At 34.2% G+C, this 20,734-nt stretch overlaps 1 protein-coding gene across 8 annotated transcripts in view; it reads right to left on the bottom strand.

The window, feature by feature from the left end:
- The window catches only part of POT1 (protection of telomeres 1), an 84,867-nt gene that overhangs the window by 50,090 nt on the left and 14,043 nt on the right, over positions 1-20,734 (bottom strand). For all 8 annotated transcript variants that reach the window (XR_003903466.1, XM_029924031.1, XM_029924009.1 and 5 more), the window contains exons 5-7: positions 12,514-12,627; positions 11,659-11,706; positions 8,985-9,099 (exon numbers count right to left, since the gene is read on the bottom strand). Coding sequence is in view for 7 of the 8 variants with exons in the window: in XM_029924031.1 (XP_029779891.1) it covers positions 8,985-9,099; positions 11,659-11,706; positions 12,514-12,627 (277 nt within the window). In the remaining variant the exon portion in view is untranslated. The remainder of the gene's footprint in view (positions 1-8,984; positions 9,100-11,658; positions 11,707-12,513; positions 12,628-20,734) is intronic.

The raw sequence follows: 20,734 nt of genomic DNA, 5'->3' as shown, positions 1-20,734 counted from the left end.
CTCTCGGCTGTCAGCACAGAACCCAAGGTGGAGCTTGAACCCACAAACCATGAGATCATGACCTGAGCCAAAGTCAGACGCAGAACTGACTGAGTCACCCAGGCGCCCCAACACGGCACCGTTCTTGTAGCACATACATAATACAGAGGAATAACTAAATAACTAAAAAAACAACACTGGGATTTTAAATTAAAAAACAAAAGGCTTAATAGAAACCTCAAAATATTGAAAACTGTCTCCTTGGTTTGCTTTTCCTAAGAAAATGTCAGCTTTCTAAACAATGGCTTGGTGGGCTCCAAAGGACTCCAGGTGACACCCTGAGAAACACCGCATAGGTCCATCATCTATAGGGTCCTTAGGAAACGCTCACTAGCTTCTGCAGTGCCTTCCTGCAAATTAAAAAAAAGCCTCCCCTTTTCTCAAAAAGAAATACTGCACAACCTGAAGAGCTCTCCAGAGGAGTGTTACTGAGCCCAAGACAGAAGCAGGCGTCGCTGCACACACACGTGCATCTGCGTCCCGGTCTTCTCAAGAAACCCCCAGAAAGCGAAACTCATGCCATCGCAACACACACTTTCCTTCTCCAGGCCCTTTCTCTTCGCCACTCCCGAGAAGTCAGGCTCAGAGTTAGGGTGGTTAGGGTGTCAGGTTTAGAGCAGGGGTGGGACGGACAGCATGCACAGCGAGAGAGAAAACCTCAGGGGATGCCCAAAGAGCGTTGCATCAGGTGTGTGTCTGCCAGGTGTGCAGGTGTATGCTCAGAATTCTGAGCCGGCAAACAAAATGGGTCCACGTACTGGTACAGATGTATGTGGAAGAGGACACTCCCCAGCTGCATCAGGACTTGACTGGGGAGCCTGAAGTATCCACACCGGCATGTTTTCATATAAGTGGCTCCATGTGGATGAAAGTGGCATCTCCTTCGTCAGAACACATTTGTGCACCACATATCTGAGCCATCATATGCCAAGTCCCTTTTCATTACCTTTTCTTTTTTCGAAGTTTATTTATTTTGGGAGACAGAGACAGAGGCACAGAGAGAGAATCCCAAGCAGGCTCTGTGTTGCCAGTGCAGTGCCCAATGCAGGGTCAATCTCAACGAAGCTCACAAATGGTGAGATTATGACCTGAGCTGAGATCAAGAGTTGGACACTTAACTGACCGAACCACCCAGGCATCCCCCTTACTCTTTTTCTCTTGGATTCTTTTAAAAGTATCATCTGACTTTTGGCAAGTGTAGCCAAACAGACCCACCATGTGTTCATATTTTATTTTTTCTTACTTTTTGAGAGCATGCACATGCATGCACATGCAGGAAAGGAGCAATGGGAGACAGAATTTTAAGCAGGCTCCACATCCAGCATGGAGACCAATGTGGGGCTTAATCCCAGAACCCTGAGACAGTGACCTGAGTCGAAATCCAGAGTTGGATGCTCAACCGACTGAACCACCCATGCACAACCCTTTAGTAAGATTTTATTAACAAAGAAAACAAAAATTCACATTCAAGAAAACAAGTGGCATCAAAAAAAAAAAAGTCTGTAGAACAAGTGGATTAAAAAAAGTTGTCCAATAATTTTCTCTCAATTACAATAAAAACAATAATCTAAATGAAATACTAAAGGTTCTTTCAAGTAGCACTCGACTTATGACATGGCTAGAAACCAACCTGCCCATTTTAACAAAACTAACAAGGCAAACTGCTAAATGTTTTATTTTACTGCTTCAAAGAAATGAAGTGTCTTACCAAATAATTCATTAAAAATGACTGTATAATAAAAATACTTATTTTCCCCATGCTTCATTTTTAGCTCATTCCCAAATGAAGGAAAAGTAACTTCTGGAATTACAACTTACAACTTCATATTTTAATAATAAAATTACAAAGCCAAAAGATAACAGTCTATTTTCTTAATAGGTAACACCAGCAGGAAAGGTAGAAACAGTAGAAAGAACTTTAATAAATCAGTATTCTTACCTTACCTAAACAGTACATTTAGGTGCTAATATAAAATAAATTCCTTAAAATATATTTTTAAATAACATATATATTTAAACTTTTGAGAAAGTCCTGACTTTAATGCTTTACCAAGACTTCATATGTTAACCACTGACCAAGTATTTACTTAAACTCTAACTTCACGTAACCTGATACAAATCTGGGAGATAACAAATGATAATTAAGTCCTAAATTTTGCATTCCCGTAATTCCCCTAATTTCATCAGGATGATTAAGTATAAACTGCCTTGGAGTTTTATTATAAGGGGAAGCTGGTAGTTTATCTAATCAAAGGCGCCTGCATGTATAAATTATACAATCCACATAAAAAATTCCTCCACAAAAGCTGTTTCACCTCCTTTTTACCAACTACAGTACTGTTTACAAACCAATCAGTATTTCAGTAAGTTTCCATTTGTATACAAGTTTTTTACTTTAACAACCAAATAAAAGTTATAAACGCAAATTGCTAAATCAACACAGTATTATACATTACAATCTTACTTGCTTTACAAGTTTACTTGTTTTATACAGTGTATAATAGCACTCCCTTAATTATGCTGGTGTGAAGTTACATTAATTTCCCCTCATGTTTTAATTATATTGAAAAAAAAATGAAAGGCAGGAAAGAAAGCATAAACATTATGTTAGAGAAATATATACTTGTATATTAGTGTATGTACAGGTTAAACACAGATTAGATAGACAGGCAGATATATAGACTGATATTCTGTGAGTTCATAAGTGTTATTCTGGAATTACTAGAGGAGTTCTACATTTTACCCACATTCTGAGCAACCACAGTAGATAGTATACCTAGGTGTAAGGATTTATACTAAGACTAGCAATGGTCTCTATCTTCACAGCATTCGTATTTAAAATAAGAAAGACAAAACAATAATAATTTTTAAAATAGCTATTAAAGTGTGTTAATATTCAGCAATAAAAATGAATAGATGCTATGACATGACTATATATTTTGATACATGCTACAACATGAATGAACCTCAAAATCATGTTAAGTGAAATAAGCCAAAAGCAAAGACCACATGATATATGAGTCTACCAACTCATGATATATGAAGTGTCCAGAAAGGTACGGAGAACGCAAATTAGTATGAATATTGCAGACATAAGCAACATATTTCTGCCAAGTCTTAAAAAATACTAAAATGATAAAGGAACCAAAATGACTAAGATCAACAAGACTGTATTATTATGTGAGAAATTAGAATGGCAATAAAGAATCTTACCAAACATCTCTAAAAAGTTCACGTGGAGATTGTAGCAAATACTCTGCCTAATGATTGAAAATTGGGCATCTGAGTAGGCTTCCTCTTAATTAAGGAGAACTATCACAGGGTCACATATTCAGAGAAGATAATTTATCTAGAGTTCTCTGTTAGGTGTTGCTCCTCAGATCTCTAGATACAAGTATATGTATTATGTGACTTCCACATCACATTATTTAATACATGATTTTGAAACAACATGTAAGTTACCAGGAAAATGTCAGATCATTTCACGTTACGTACAAAACAAAGTTCCAGGAAATATATGCAATATCTGTTTTTAAAAATATTAAAGAATTTTAAGGGGCGTCTGGGTGGCTCAGTTGGTTGAGTGTCCACGAATCTTGATTTTAGCTCAGGTCATTGTTCAGGGGATTGAGCTCAGTGCAAAGCTGGAATTCTCTCTCACCCCCCGTCCTCCTGCTTGTGTACATGCTCTCTCTCTTTCAAAATAAACTTTAATAAAAAAAATTAAAGAATCTTAAGAAAATATAGACTAATATTTTTCAGATCTTATAATGAATGTGTAAGCCTTTCCATACAAAATCATGACTCCAAAAGTATGTTAAACATTGTATTTTGAAAACTATAAGCACTAAAACTAAAAGGTTGGAAACAGCATCTTACACTTATGACAAAAAAGAGATTAATACCATTAATATATACAAAGCTTCCAGAAATTGTTAACAAAAGACAACCAAACTGAAAAAGAGAATATATTTTGATTATCTCAATCAATGAATGTAAAGTGGAGGAAAGTAGTACACTGAAAACGATCTTAAAAATGCAGATAGAAATCAAAGCAATTTATAACTTCAAAGTAATATCTGTGAACTTAAATATTACTAGAATCCATTTGACCTGATAAGTAATGTAGCAAAGCATTCCACTGATGGTAACCTAAAACATTTTATTTGTAATAATTCTGAATACATAATCTTTCACCTACTGCCAACTGTATTACAATTCTAGCACTAAAATAAAGTTGCTGATTACATATATAATAGAACAGTAAGTTTTACCAAATATAGAAAGTTAAATACAAAAAAACTTTTTAAATTTTGATCTAGAATATAAACAAAGTGTATAAAATGGAAGTATTATAAGTCTTTAATAACGATCCATGGAAAAGACTGCTAAACGAGCATAAAGTTATTCATCAACATACTACAGACATTCCATCGCTTAAAATTATATTTGTTAACTTCTTCAGCAGTTAGCTTTTGAAATTGAAAGTTCACGTTTTCATTATAAAAGTCTGACAACTTACTGCTATTCCAAAGTCTGGGATGTTGGCCTCTTCTTCCTCATCTATCAAAATCCAAATTACCCTCAAAAGTTCAGCTTAAATGGATTTCTTACAAGCCCTTCCCCTGTTAGCATTAATCTCTCCATTCTCACTCCCAAAGCATTTTGTTTCTTTAGTTATAGCATACAACTGCACCTTAGCAAATTGATTAAATTTAGGTCTTCCTCATATCCCTCATGACAAACTCTTGAGTCTATCAGTTTAACACAACCAAGTCCAGTACAATGCTACATAAGGCTGGCAAAGAAATTTTTTAATTGAATGAATAGAAGAACGTAACCTAAGTTTTAAGAAAGAATGAAGAAACAGTACTGATTTTTATGATCCATTAAAGCAATTCAAATTATAAACTAGTGAAACATAAGAACAATTCTCCAAATTAGCAGGCTAATAATTTGTTTGAGGAAAAGGTCATAAAAGACCGCATCAGTTCTAGGATATGGATAGAAAGCCAGATAGAGGCCTCAAGCTTCATCAGAGTCATTCTGAACATAAGCAGGCACACAATACAAAGGTTCAGTGACACGGGAAAAATAATCTTTCTCCACCTTCATTGTCCAAGTGGAAACCTACTTCCTATTGGCATGGACAATTAGCTGGAAATAGTTTTTAAGAGAAGTTTAAGCTCACCTTTCCAAAGCCTTGAAGAGATTAAGTGATGACTAACCATCCCCTAGATCCTTCCATTCCTGAAAGTAGGACAGCCAAACACTTGGGCAGAGTTTCACCTCACTCAACTTGACATGATTTTTTAGCTCTTGGGAAATGGAAAACCCCATGCCTGTCCAGTCCACAACTTCCATCCTTTATAATAGGTAAATCCATTATTCAACTTTAATATATAAACTCAAAAGCATGGTATGTTTTACAATGAAGATTCTATCCTACACCTCCAACAATTCAGTGGATGAATAAAAGCACAAACAGGGTTCCATTTACTCCCCCCATTTGCTCACAGAGCAAGCAGACATTATGCTATTAATAACAAGCAAGCACGAGTCACATACTATTAGGTCTGGAAGTGTTTTATGGCCTGCATACATTTATATTATTTAGCAAGAAAAGACAATAAGAACAGAGTAAATATGTCTCAAGTTTAAAAAAAACTCTAAGCTATTGCTTAAAATCGGAGACAAAGCTAAAATTAAACTTCTTCATAAATGTTACCTAAAAAATATAATCAACGTTATGTGTTTAAGGCAAAAAATTTACATACTTAACTCTGTCTAGCCAGCTCTCTAAGTAAATGTGAGGCATTCAAAGATAACTGCTATACAATCTCTAACTCCTAAGGCACCAGCAATGACCTTGTCTACCTACACAAATGAGGACACATTATGTACCTCTGATGAGTCATTATTAAAATCAATTTTGATACAATGATCTTTTAACATATAGTTTCCATAATCTTTCAGAAATTCTCAGTTTTCATGATGAATGTTATCATAATTGAAGAAGAATGTAAGTATCTCTTGTCCTTTTAGCAGGACTAATAGGCTTCCCCAAGAATAAAAAGCTACAACTTGTTCAGGACTGAATATAAAGCTTGGGAAATAAAGCATCTGCTACCAAAAAGAAGATAGCAGTATGCTACAGGTCATATGTCATCATTATTACTATGGAATGTAGTCAAGAAATTTTAAGTTAAGAACAAATGCTGCACAAATTGGCCTCTATGGCACGGAATTTAATATTTAAAAGATAAATTTTAATGAAAACTCTAATGATATATAACTGAATAAACTTCCTTCCATTTACCTTAATATGAGTTGCATAAAGGCAATTTTCCTCCACAGAACTAGTTATGTACATGGGGATGTAGGATTGAAGATTGTAGCCCCATATTTGCAAAACAACGCTGCTGCGCATGTCATAGAAAGAAAGCACAACTGTGGATTGTCCAGAGATATCTCAGTGGTAATACTAATGAAACTGATCTTTTCCTCAACACAAAAGGCGCTATTTTGTCTGACTTTCTCTCCTGCAGGATGTTGAAGATGAGCTCTATCAACAGAAATAAAAAGTGTAACTAAAGTTATATAAGATAGATCATTTTAAAACTTTACCATCTTGCTAGTAAAGATATATCATTATATTTTAAGATATACTTTAATTTCGATGAATATGTTGTGATAAAATTGATGACATTCATTTCAATTTAGTATCTCAGAAGAAACAGAGAAACATATTATCATTGTAATAACAGATGGCTTATCACTACTCATGATTTTTTTTATTAAGGGACTGGATCCAACTAAACATATCTGATAGAGATATAAAATATATATGAATATATAATAAATATTATAGCTCCCCAAGGCTTTCATTATATACACGATTTAACAACACTGTCAGAAGTAAACATTATTATGCTATGCTGTCTAATAAATTAATATTCATCAATGTTATAAAAAGAGCTATCATTTTATTCTATCCTATCATTCGTTCTTTTAGAATATATTGCTGATTAGTAAAAACAAGTGCAAAAATTTTTTAAATTATACCTTCTACCAAGTCAGATGAACATAGTATAGATGCAGTAGTATAGCTTATTCCTGAATTCAGCAGGCTAATTAGAGGCCACCAGATAACACCCACAATTGGAAGAGGATCATAATGATCACACCTTTATAAGCAAATTCCCAGAATGGGCAAAAATTAAGATTCAGGGGGGAATAAAACCTGATGATGAGAAGAAATCACCAAGGTGAAAGTATACGAGTCTATGTTGAACAGTATGATGGCATGGGGAATACAGACTTTGGGAGAAAGTAAAGTCAAATGAAAATATTTAAGAAATAAATACTTAATAACTTCTCGGCTTCCACCTTAATGTTTAATATTTCCCTTTCTGCTAAAATAAAATCATCAGTTTTCAATAAAACATCCCTTTGCAGCATTCAGCCTTGCCACTGATTTCAAACTTCTCTAGATTTAATAGTCTTCACACAGTCATTTCCACACAGGCTAAGTACTCACATTCTACGTTAACAAAATACTCTGACCACATGAAAATAAGATGTTTCCCCCATTTCCCCACTAAGGAATATACTTCAAGTTCACTCCACAATAATAAAATTTGCATATGTATAATTTAATAGTTTGTAAATATGAACTCAATTGAGAACATCTTTGTTTCTAAGCATGAGCAACCACAGGGGTGGGCATGCAGCAAATAAGACAGTATTTCAACAAAAGCAACATTTTGCATTTTTAACATCTCTAAAATATGGCTACATCTACGATGGACAGTGAAGCATAACCCCATTGGCAGAGCTTTTCTGAATGATACATAAATAATGATGCTTTTTACAAATGTTGTTTCAGATTAAATAGATTAGTGACTGTTAAATTTAGTCAAATTGAACTGAACCAAGGTAAAGGTGTATGGTGTGTCCACTCTATCAACTCTCAGAAAACTGAAACCCATATTTTTCTTTTCTATGTAATTCTGTTTAAAAGCTTATATTGCTACATAGAATTAATTAGGTTATTCCTTAATTATCTATTTTTTTTAACCTTAATTATCTTCAAAAAACAACCAAAGTACTATGTCTTTCGACAGGGGTGTTAATTATTGATAGGAAAGGACTTATTACTGTCATTTTTGTTCACTGTTCTCTGTCTTGTAGCACTTTTGTCCTCCTTCGTATTTCACTGATTTTTCTGTGTGTAGTGACATACTCTGATTCCTTTCTCATTTCCTTTTGTATATCTTTTGTAGGTATTTTCTTTGTGGTGACCATGGAATTCACATAAAACATCTTACAGTTACAAAAACCTATCTTAAGCTGATTAGAAATATCACATACAAAAACTATACTTCTACTCCTCCTCACATACGCTTTATGTTACGTTATAATTTGTATCTTTATATATTGTGTATTCATTAACAACTGTTTACAGGTAGTTTTTTTTTATACTTTTGTCTTTAAGTTCTATAACCAGAATTAGAAGTGATTTATCTACCAGGGGTACAGTACTAAAGTATCCTACATTTGTTTATATATTTACTTTTCCGAGCCTATTTCATACTTTCATATGCTGTCACATTGCAGTTTAACATCCCCCTTTTAATTTTTAATTTTTTAAGTCATCTCTACATCCCACGTGGGGCTCAAACTCACAACCCTGAGTACAAGAGCCACATGTTCTTCCAACTGAGCCAGTCAGGTGGCCCTTAGCATCCTTTTCTTAATTTAGACTTTGGACTTGTAAGAGCATATTTATTTTATAAAAATGGCCAAAGCACATGCATCCATATTGTCTGGCAATTATAAATCAGAACTGAGCTTATAAGACTTAGGGTACCGAAGGCACTATGATTCTAAAACCAACCAAACAGTTCCAGCCCGTTAAAATCTTTGCTAATTTTAACACCTACCGGTTCCTTTGCTTAGATATGGAGGCTTAAAGAACTTGACAACACCGTAGACATTGACGACTGTACCACCCTTCAGTTGATTCAGGGGTGTATATATATAGTGTGTTGTCGGAACCTAAGAAAGAGGAGACAGTGAATATACCAATATGAAGTATTCAGAATAATGTTTTGGTTGAATTTTTAAATTAACATAATCCATCTAATTGCATTTTTTTTTCCAAAAGAGGCTATAACCTGAAAAAAATGAAATGCACAGCTATAAAGGTTATTATACAAACCAACCAGATTTTCTTAGAAAGAACTTTGATTATAAATAAAATTTGTACACAATGCTAAGAAATGAAGTTTAAGAGATTTGTGTTCTGGATTTTAATCTTAAGTAATATCAAAACTTGTGACATATATTTGTTTTTTCTTTTCCTATATACTGTAAAGATTTTACTTAGGCCTAAATAAAGCCAGGTCTTAATTATAAATGGTATAAAGACATTAAAAATGGTAATAATAGAGAAGCGCCTCGGTGGCTGAGTCAGTTAAGTGTATGATTCTTGGTTTTGGCTCAGGTCATGACCTCACAGTTTCATGAGGTCAAGCCCATCATGCTCTGTGCTGGCAGCAGGGAACCTGCTAGGGATCCTCTCTCCCTATCTCTCTGCCTCTCCTCCAGTGGCTCGGTCTCTGCTCTCTCAAAATAAATAAAATTAAACATTTTTAATGGTAATAATAGAAATAAAAGTTTAACAATTGTACAAAAGTTTAGGAAAAAAAGGGAAAGTGATTTATAAGGACATGTCTGCAGATTAGTCAAGCAATCCTTAAAAGGGGTCAGACATCTAGCCCTATCACCCATCCATCCTACCCACAATTGGAAACAAGGTTACCTACCACACTACTGAGTTAAACTTTTAAAAATCAAATCAAAACAAGTTAATTGGCTTTTTCAAGGAAGCTGATATCTCAGTTCAAACAAAGAAAAGGCAGGGCTTAGAAATCTCATCAAACCTTGATATAGAAAAATGGTGCAGCCCATCAATGATGAAATAAAACTAATGGTCAGCATATGGGACAGAATAGAGAAGGTATGTGCTGAGCTGACATAACTGGATCCAAGATACTATTTAAAAAAGGTATCTCCCTAATGTATAGATGAATGGGGTAGGCCAGCACGGCTCAATGACACTCACCACTCTGGTCATCCATGTAATGTGCTTGTGTTTGTGTTCATGAACAACAAACAACTTCTAGGTTATAATCTGACTTTCCATGTAAACAAGACAGAATATTGTGCACAGCATCTAACTTGTATTCTAATATTCAGAATACCTGTACTCTCTGAAAACCCATTTTTGCCAATTTCAGAGGCTCTTTTATTTACTTCATCGTTCATGGATGTATCAAATATTTGAAGCTGAGCAATCTAAAACAATTTTGAGAAATACTAATACCTGGGGCTAATTCATGCTTTTAAAAAAGCATATCAGGGGGCACCTGGGTGGCTCAGTGGCTTAAAAAAGTATATCAATCCTTTTACTGAATACAGTTTCCCTAAATAACAAATTTAAATCATTCTACCATATAGTATTATTCAGAAATATAAAATCTATATCCCATAAGCATTGTTAACTAAAACAAAGTCCCTGACTGCCCATTAGAATCAAAGAGTTTAAGAACATAGGTAGAAGGTAAACTTTACATTAAACTTCATCAATATATTATCCTTTTGCCAGTCTCAGCAACCGCACCTCACCTATAAAAAATGGGAACTTTCCTACAGCTATAAAACATTTTATAAAATACGGAAAAAAAGAAATAAAAAATGTCTCATAAGTATAATAAACTTAAAATTAGGGGCACCTGGGTTGCTCAGTCAGTTAAGTGTCTGACTTCAGCTCAGGTCATGACCTCATGGTTCGAGGGTTTGAGCCCCGCGTCAGGCTCTGTGCTGACAGCTCAGAGCCTGGAGCCTGCTTCTCATTCTGTGTCTCCCTTTCTCTCTGCCCCTTTCCTGCTTGTGCTCTGTCTCTCAAAAATAAAGAAACATTAAAAAAAAATTTTTAATAAAAAAAATTTAAATTAAATAATTTGTCAAATCACAATTTGGCACCTGATAATCTGCTTATAAATACAGCTGATGAAGAAAAAAAAGAATTCTCCTGAGGTTTGAAAGTAGTACTAATCTAATAAAAATAAAAAGTATACAAAATATAAATAAATAAATAAATGGGGGCACCTGGGTGGCTCAGTCCATTGGGCGTCCAACTCGGTTTCTGCCCAGATTATGTCCTGGGATCAAGCCCCATGTTGGCCTCTGGGCTAAGATAAATTCTCTCTGTGGGTGGGAGGCATGGGGAGCACTAATCCCATTATCTTCACACAATAAAACTTTCTTTCCATTGTAATTCTCTTGTATATGTAGCTTATACAAAATATCAGGAGATATTCCAGACAATAGAACAACCAAATATTAATTACTAGGTAAATATATAACTCAACTTTAACATAATTAGATATCAAAAAGGTAGACATTATGTTTTCTCACTGTCTTGATACTATTTTAAAATCAGACTGTAAAGTGGATCAAAAAATATATATGTATGCATATACATGTGTGCATTTTTATGTATGCGTGTCAGAGGTGTGTGCATATTCTCTATTAAACTGCAGATTATCTTACCAAAGTCATTGATTCTGTAGAAAAATCTCTCACGGATTTAACATAAACCTGAAACAGAAAGAGGATTTACTTGTATTTAAATAACCTCCAATGCGATTGTAGACCTTTAATTGTACTAAAGCTACACACTTATCTGTGTAATATTCAAAATCACTAGAATGACATAAAATTATGTCCTACAAATGAAGACTGACACATGCAAAGTTGTCTAAGCGAAGCTTCAGTCTAATTCATTAACCTGAACATCATAGAACCACCCCTGGCCTACAGAAGGCCCTTCTGGACACTAGAGAGAAACAGACAGGTAGTGGCCCGCAGGCACATGGCTTAGCCCAGCTCTACTTCTCTGACGGCCTTGACCAAACGGGCAGTCTCCGTGCGTGCTTGTACTCGCGCGCACCCACACACACACACACACACACACACACACCCCCCCCACACGCACGTGCTAGGCTGTGGGGGGAGGGGTGAAGAGAGAGGCAGAGAATGGGCATCTTCATAAATAACAAGATAAACGGAAATCAGTTTTACCTAAAAAGGAGCACTCGACCAACTTAAAGCAAAATCAAACACACCATCAAGAGTCTACCGCAAACAATATCAGGTCTACAGTACTTATGAAGTTTTAAAAATTTCATTAATAAAGAGTTATCTTTAAAGGATCTTTCCTTTCTACCTGGATTCATTCTAAACATAAAACCAAGAAAAGAATTTCTACTTTTTAACTTAAAATGTTTAATTAAAAAAATTCAGTCAGACTAAATAGTCTATCTGCAGACTTACAAAAATACTACTCCTATTCCATCACCATAGCTCACTAAAACCATGATATTAGTCCAAAAATTACACACTTACATAAACAGTTGATCTCAAGTCCTCAAATGCTTTCAAAAATAAGCATTGTTTACCATCTCTGCTTGTAGATGAAGATGCTGACAAGACAGTAAATCCAGCCACTGCAATGGTGTCCTACATAGAAAAAATGGTTTTAAATCATCAAAATTTCTGTAATTCTGAATGTCATATAAATTCTTATTTTTATTATAGAATAATTTATATAAAATGTAAAACTGGTTAGCCTAAATTTGTTTAATGCTTTCTGAATATAAGATTGAAACTACCACTTCCTCTGAAAGGGCATCAACAATGTAGCCATAGACTAGAGCAATGTCCTAATTCATGGAACAGGAAAACACTAAATCACTTAAAAATTGCAATCTATTTGGTAGGAGTTCAAAACCAACGTTTATCTCATTATATATAAGTTTGCATAAATAATGCAGAAACAAGAGATGACCCAAGAGTAATAAGAATGAAATTTAAGTGAAACTAAATGTCAGAGTTGGAAAACTACATTAAGAAAAACTCCATACTGTCACAAAGGTAATGTATGCGCATATAAATCTAGGGTATAAGACACAGTAAGAAATTTCCACTTATATACTAATATGAAAAAATATTTTCTTTTCTACTTTGGTTTATAATACTAATAAGAAGTCAGTCTCTATTTATTCCTGCTTCTCTCATTCTTTAAGTAAACCTCCTTATTTTCCAAATAACTGTAAAATACACTCAACAAGTTTTGTCTTGATCATTATATATATTATCCTACTCTCCTTATTTTAACACCAAAATCTGAAGATACATAAAAATTCCTAGGCTTTAGACAGCTTCCTTCAATAATCTTAATTTCTACCAAATGGAAGCCTTCTGCATTACTGACTTTTGCTCTGCACATACAAGGAAAGGTCCCATGTCAACCTGAGGATTCTCTAAGAAGATCTATTAAACAAGGCTGTGAACACCTTGAAGACAGGGATCATGAGTTATTCTGCTCTGTAGTTACAGAGCTTGGCACAAAGTAGGCTCTCCATGAAAACTGAATCGAATATGGACCTTATATTGCCTTTCTAAGATCTCTAGCCCTATTCAGGTATTTTGACTCTGCAAATTTCTGCTTTTTTCCCATTTTTTATGTGAAACTGCAAACATAATTGTGTCTGTGCTAAATAAACGCAACTCTCCATAGTTAAATGGGAGAAAATTATCCTTTTCACTGAATATTATGTTTTTACCATGTTTTTTAGGCAGTTTTAATGGGAAATAAAATAAACAGTAAGATTTCTTCCGCAATAAATAACTTATATAAACTGAAAAACTATGCAATGCTTTCAACTTACTTCAGACCAATATATACTTACGATTTTAGTCAAAGATTTAAAGTTGTTTAATCAAACTAACCCAGGAAGATAGACAGAAGTAGGGAATCATCGATTTATCACTTCTAAATTCTCTTAAAAGCACAGAAAATAAGCTATCTCATGTTCTTTTCTATTTTACTTGAAAATATCTTAACTATTATATGGAAAGAAATGTACTAAATACAAGTGTTAGTGCCTCAGATGAACATTTTTCTATTTCTATGTATAACCTTGTTAAGAATAATGAATATTTAATAATGAAGAAAATGTTTTAAATAGAATAAATCAGTAAAAGCAGGACATCAGTATTCATAAGAAGCAATTTTTCAAAAGTAATGCTATTTTAACATTGGCAATATAATTCAGTAAAAGTTTACAATAAAACTTTTCTTCTTGCACAAATTCAACATAGAAATAACCAAAAATCTTTAAGAAAACAATGCATTTACTATACTTATAACGAACTTATATTTGAATACACACACACACACACACACACACACCACAAATTGCTAAAGGACCTCAGTGATCTCATCCCCACCAACATGGCCTGTTTTATTTCCAGATACATCTATACAATACTATAGAAATCAGATTCTCTTATATGTCAAGTGTTTTTTCACATATATTCTTTGCTTATCCTGAGCCTCCACTAATAATAAATAGCATTGTTTCCTTTTGCATATAGCTGAGCCTATCTATCTTTTAGAGCCTGGACTGTAAATGCTTCCTTCTTATGTGAACTATCCTAGACTGTCTCTGAGAATAAGAATTCTTCCTCCTTCTGCACTCTCTTATGCAGTATTTTAATGTTTTTCACTTCTGTGTTATTGACAAAGGTTTCTTAATGGTTTTAATGCTCTTAAAAGCCTCTAAGATCCCTAGGGCTAAGAAAGTCTTGTCTATATATATCCCATACAAGTGACTGGAAGAAGCTTCTGTTCATAGTGAGTGCTCAAAAAAGTATATGTTGAATAAATTAATACTGGTAAAATTAAGACAGATCTAAACAAAAGAGGGGAAAAAATGAACTGTTCTTAGAATCCAGTTCCCATGAATTTGCAAATCATAATAGCTTTTAAATTAATTCAAATGCACAGAGGACAAGAAAGATAAACATAATAGGCAGTATTAGTTTGTATAAACATTCATGAGATTGAGTTGAAAATGAGATCTAATATGCATTGTTCTAGGTTCTAAGCTTCTGAAAAGAGCATGCTGAAGCAGTTCAAACAAGAAGAGGAATTACACAGTTCAGTGCTAGGAGTGTACACTGATATACAAAGCAGGTATTTATCTCAATGTGCTGAAAAAAGTATTAGGAGGCAGCCAGCCTGAGAAGAATACCATAGGACTTAAAGTGGTAAAGGCTTTATCAATATCTGTGCACGAACATTCTAAAATGGAAACACATTTGCTATACCTGAAATCTTTGAACTCAGGATACTAAGATATCAACAAGTGGGTCATTTCCCTTTTGTGTGTGACCTACTCTGTCACAGTGCCTTAAAAGGAATGCGCCTTTGTCATTAAAAAATTTCCTTTTTGGTTTGGCCAATAAAAGTACATCTACTGCAAACCAGTTTCAGAGAGAAATCAATGAAATCAGCACGGCTGTTTTTAACGTAAAGAAGTGTGTTTTAATAATCAACAGTAAACCTAAAAAGAAAAAAATCAGGCACTCTCCTGGTGCCCACTTTCCTTCTTTCTGTTACTTTTCTCATTCTACTACTCAACCTTCTTAGCTATGTATCATATCCGGATAAAATAGTTACATAGCAATTGCTTAAGTCTCTCTACTCCACTGAGCATTGTCCCACGATGGCAAGGTCCATAACCCTCTTACTCAGTGAAGATGTTCTGACATCCAGTACAGAAGACCAAAAATGCTAAACAATGTTTGGACAACTAAATGAATAATCAAATATGGGGGGTAGGAGGGATATATAAAAAACCTTCAAGTAAAATGTACAAGAACTACAAAACTTACTTCATAGAATCTTAATATTTCACAACTGAAAACTAGACTTTAGAGATTATCTACTCAAACATATTCACTTTTCAGATAAGAGAATAAGGGCCAGAGAGGATAAGTCTAAGGTCTTAAACAGCTAATTGGTTGCAGATTAAGACAAGAATCCCAATCTCCTCACTACTCTACATCTTTCAGAACTAAATCTCTCAGGGATAAAAAAAAATGATGTATTGATAAACAACTATAATTCTGATGGTTTTGTGAGAAAATTTTATATGCCTTTCAAAGTCTTTTCCCATATTTTATATGCATATATTAAATGTTAAATCTTACTTTTAAGGAAAGCTAAAACCGAAAACAAATGCCTCAAATGGAGAGGTTCAGTTACTACATGTATATTCCTGCAAAATGTACCATTAGTTTAGCAAAGCAAGGATTACAGGTTTGTTAAAATTCATTTTAATGTTTTTGGATTTTTGTTGTAATCAAATATGGAGCTAACCTTAAGGGAATAAGCAAATTACAAATAAAAGTTTAAGAATTGAATTAGAAAATCCATTCTTGTATGCAAAAAGTTTTACTTTTGATTTTCAACAATTTTCAACCTTAAAACTACAAACTCTAAAATAAATAGCCTAATTAGACCTCCCAAATGATCAGCATTTATGGAATTTAAACCCAGAAAGGTTTTAAAGTAAATTGTGACCTCAGTCTTCTCACCATTGTATTTTAAAAAGGAGAAACTCTGACTTATCATTAACATCCTCTGTTAATCTGACAAGTACTAATTAGCTAGTGTAGTTCTATTCTATTTTAATGAATACCTGTTTAAAATATATTTCAATTGCAGAAAACACCTTTCATATGCCAGTTGGGTAAAATACTAGTATCTCATACATTGTACATGTCTTGTAGATGTACTGCCCATGTTCTGCTAATCCATTTTATTACAACTCTTTTGTTTCCAAATAGGAATTTAATATAAGAAACTTAAAGAAGATGAAAATGTCTTTAAAGTATAAACAGATCGGGGTGCCTGGGTTGGCTCAGTTGGTTGAGCGACCGACTCCCGGTTTCAGCTTAGGTCATGATCTCATGGTTGGGGGGGTTGAGCCCCATGTCTGGCTCCATGCTGACAGCATAAAGCCTGCTTGGGATTCTCTCTCTCCTTCTTCTGTCTGCCCCTCCTCTGCTCATGCTTTATCTCTTTAAAATAACATAACATAACAAACATAACATAAAATAAAAATCTAGATCCCTAATATTCAATACCATGTATTTATTTTTAAACCCTTCCTCTCTAAAGATGTCCAAGATAAGTTGTAAAATAAAGCAGCTCACAAAACATGAAAAATACTGTCATTTGATGAAAAATGTGCATATAGGAGCTCAACTGTGTGCACACACAGATACATACACAGATAACTATTCACGTTATACATGATACATGACAGCTGGGAAGATGCAAGGAAAAGCAGCTCAGCGGTGGTTTTATCTAACAAAGGGACGAGGCAATGGGAGTGGCTTCAGAGTGAAAGGGGCAGCCTCGGCTTTCCTGTTTATATCCTTCTGTACCTCCTGAATCTTTTTTAAAACCATGACCAGACAAGAAAAACAAAATCTTCTAAACCAAATATTTACAAGATTTAATACAACTCCACGTGATCTTCCTGAGGCAAGAAAAAATTACAGTCATGAAGATAGAATCACGTCTCCACTTACTACAAGTTCTATAACAAATCTTAGCTTTACAGAGGTTGGCTTCCAAAAACTACACATGACCCTCACCACAGAGGTTTATTAAGGGCTCATATGATAAACATATATAGAAGCACTTTGTAATCTGTAAAATTCCATACAAATTTAGTATGCTAAATAAAGGATTAGGAATAAAAAAACACTGGTGAAACAGTAGAAGCTGGCTATAATAAATGTCTGAAAAAGAAACAATGTTTTCTACTACACATTTCTTAAGCAAAATCTAGCTAACAATCTCTTAAGAATAGCCTCTATCATTTGCTACTGAACGATGTAAAATAAACACAAAACAAAAGACAGTGAAGTTCATTTTCCTTAAATCACTACCACTCCTTAAAAAAAACGTAAACACACACATGCATGTACAGACACAAGCAGTCACAGAAACACCCTTGGAGTAACAAGGAAGTGTAAGATTGGCAGAGATCCATACACTTAAGGAAAATAATTTTTAAAATGTATACATAACAAATAGAATACACACCTTTCTTATACAAACTGTACCTAGAACATTTCCTTCAAAGATACACTTTTGTATTGTTTTTAAAAAACGTTTCCAAAAATTCTTTAAGAATGTAAACTGTACTCATATCAGCACTTAATTTTTGCAAATAAATTCTTCTAAAAATAATACAGGATTTTTTACAAGATACTAATGTCTAACATCAAATCATTATTATTTCTGTATAATTTGGGCACACAACTAATTACTCTTAGAGTTCAATATTAACACAACTATATACCAGAATAGAATCATATGAAATTCTGCCCTTAAAAAGCAATTCTTAATGATTGTGGGTTCATGGATCTCTCTTAAAATAAGAGGTTTTCCTCAGAGAGGAAAAAAAAAAGTACATTTACAAACACATGTAGTTGATTCAAAAACTCTTCTGATGATCTATACATTGCTGGGGGTTCATTGGAAATCTCTGTACCCTAGAATATAGATCTTCATCCACAAACTAATGGTCCTTTCACAAAAATTAAGTAGGCTTTAATTTTATAGCTAGTTGACTCTTAAAAAATAATAGAGCATCCCTCCTGATCATACATTAAAATGATCTTTTCTTTAGCAGGAATTTAAACCAGATAGTTTAATGTCTTACTTATTAAGAAATATCAGGAGAGAAGAAAGGAAAGGCAACTTTAATGATCTTAGCATGTTGAAAGGAAGCAGACTATAATTTCCTGGCTCTGGTCTGTGAAATCTCTAAAAATGTTAAAAGTATACCTCTTTGCAGATGGTTAAGAGCTCATCGGAAGAACATAAAACTACAGTTCATATGTATTTCATATACCCTGTAGTCCATGAAACTAAATTTTACTAATTCAATGTATTAGAGCAAACCTTGCCGTGCACACTTAGTAGCGTAAAAACTGAGGAAGCTGGTAACAGCATTTGTTTTTGGGCTTTTTTTTTGTTTTTGCAAGGATGGAGAGTCAGAGAAATTAGCTGTTAAAGCTTAGCTTCACATGCAAATTAGTCACTGAACTCATATTGTTTCATTTTTCCCTACCTAACAAAGTACTGTAACATACCATTTTCTAGTTCAGAGGAAAAAGGATATGTAAGTTGCTGCTTTTTTTTCAAACAAGTGAATCTTCCCTTGCTAAACACTTACTTAAAATTCTCACTTTCATCCATGTTCTCCTTTCTCCTCCACCTCACCATTTCTGAAGATCTCCCTTAAAAACGATCTGATTTCAGATCTTCTTAAGCATTGAATTTTTAATAACTTAGAACAGCCATCATGAATATTAATTATTTTACCTAAGCTGAAATAAAGTCCAGTCTTCAAAGGCAAGAACAATAATAAGAATATGCCGTTCCTGGAGGCCCCCACAAAACTGCTCTAATCAAAACAGTTATTACAAAACCTCTGATTCTTATCCTACATCAGGGCCCGGAAGCAAATAGTCAGGTAACACTTCTTTAAGTATATTTGCTTCTGGAATTTCGCTGTGCCACACCAACTAGGTTAGAACTATATATCTCAAAATTTTTATTTATTTATTGTTTTTAAGGATCTTATTAAAACTATTTTTTTTAACATTTATTTGTTTCTGAGAGACAGAGCATGAGCAGGGGAGGGCAGAGAGAGAGGGAGACACAGAATTCCAAGCAGGCTCCAGACTGAGCTGTAAACCCAGATCTCGATGCGGGGCTCAAACTCACAAACTGCGAGATCATGACCTGAGCCCAAGTCGGCCGCTTAACGACTGAGCCACCCAGGCACCCCATATCTCAAATTTTTAAAACTACACCCAAAATTACTCTATCGTTCTGAGAAAAAATATGATGAAAAGTCCTAGGAGTTTCAGCACATAAATTACACAGCAAATACCTTATATCCTTAAATTCTAAAGTAAGATTTAAAAATATACCAGTGATTTAATAACAACTTTTCACAGGAGGGAAAAATCACAGCACTGATTCTCATTCTCTTCTTTAAAATTATAAATTAGGGGAAAAAATAACTGATTTACCACCTCTTCACAGCTTCACAGAAGCTTCAGCAAAAAGACAAAACTTCAGTTTGGCAATCTATTCCCAAAATGCTCGTAGAAGAAAAAAAAAAAGGTAGATGTTCTTACAATTTCCTTGAAATAGATCTTTATTCTAGTCTCCAAAGACAGATTTTACAAAAATAGCACCATTTCTCAAGTCCACGGAACTATTTATACATCCTCAGTTTCTGAAACTATAGTATGCCAGAATTATTCAGAATTCTCAGCTAATCCAACATTCTCATTTCAGATTTGATTAAATGTACATCTGGAGATTATCAACGGTTACTCAAAATCCAGTCATTAACTGGCGGCCACACGCTGGAGCTCAGACTCAGTTGCCCTTTCTCTACCATGCTCTTCCTCACTGGGGCTACACCTAATTTCAGTAAGATAAAGACAGTCATAACAACAACAACAACCGCTGTCAGGTACTGACTGGGCTCCCACCTAGTCCCAGCAGGAGGTACATTTATCTCTCATCCGAACAACAATCCAGAAAGGAAGGTATTATTATCCCTAACTTATGATTGATTTAAAGGTTTTTTAAAATTGATTTTTATTAAAGTTTAGCTTGAGATTTTTTAATAAAATTTTTAAGAATTTTAGATTAAAATAAAAAGTGCTGAATGGA

Source organism: Suricata suricatta, chromosome 2 (assembly GCF_006229205.1).
Source record: "Suricata suricatta isolate VVHF042 chromosome 2, meerkat_22Aug2017_6uvM2_HiC, whole genome shotgun sequence".
NCBI lineage: Eukaryota > Metazoa > Chordata > Mammalia > Carnivora > Herpestidae > Suricata > Suricata suricatta.
The sequence above is the reverse complement of the archived record's forward strand: the minus strand, read 5'-3'. Positions and strand labels throughout refer to the sequence as shown.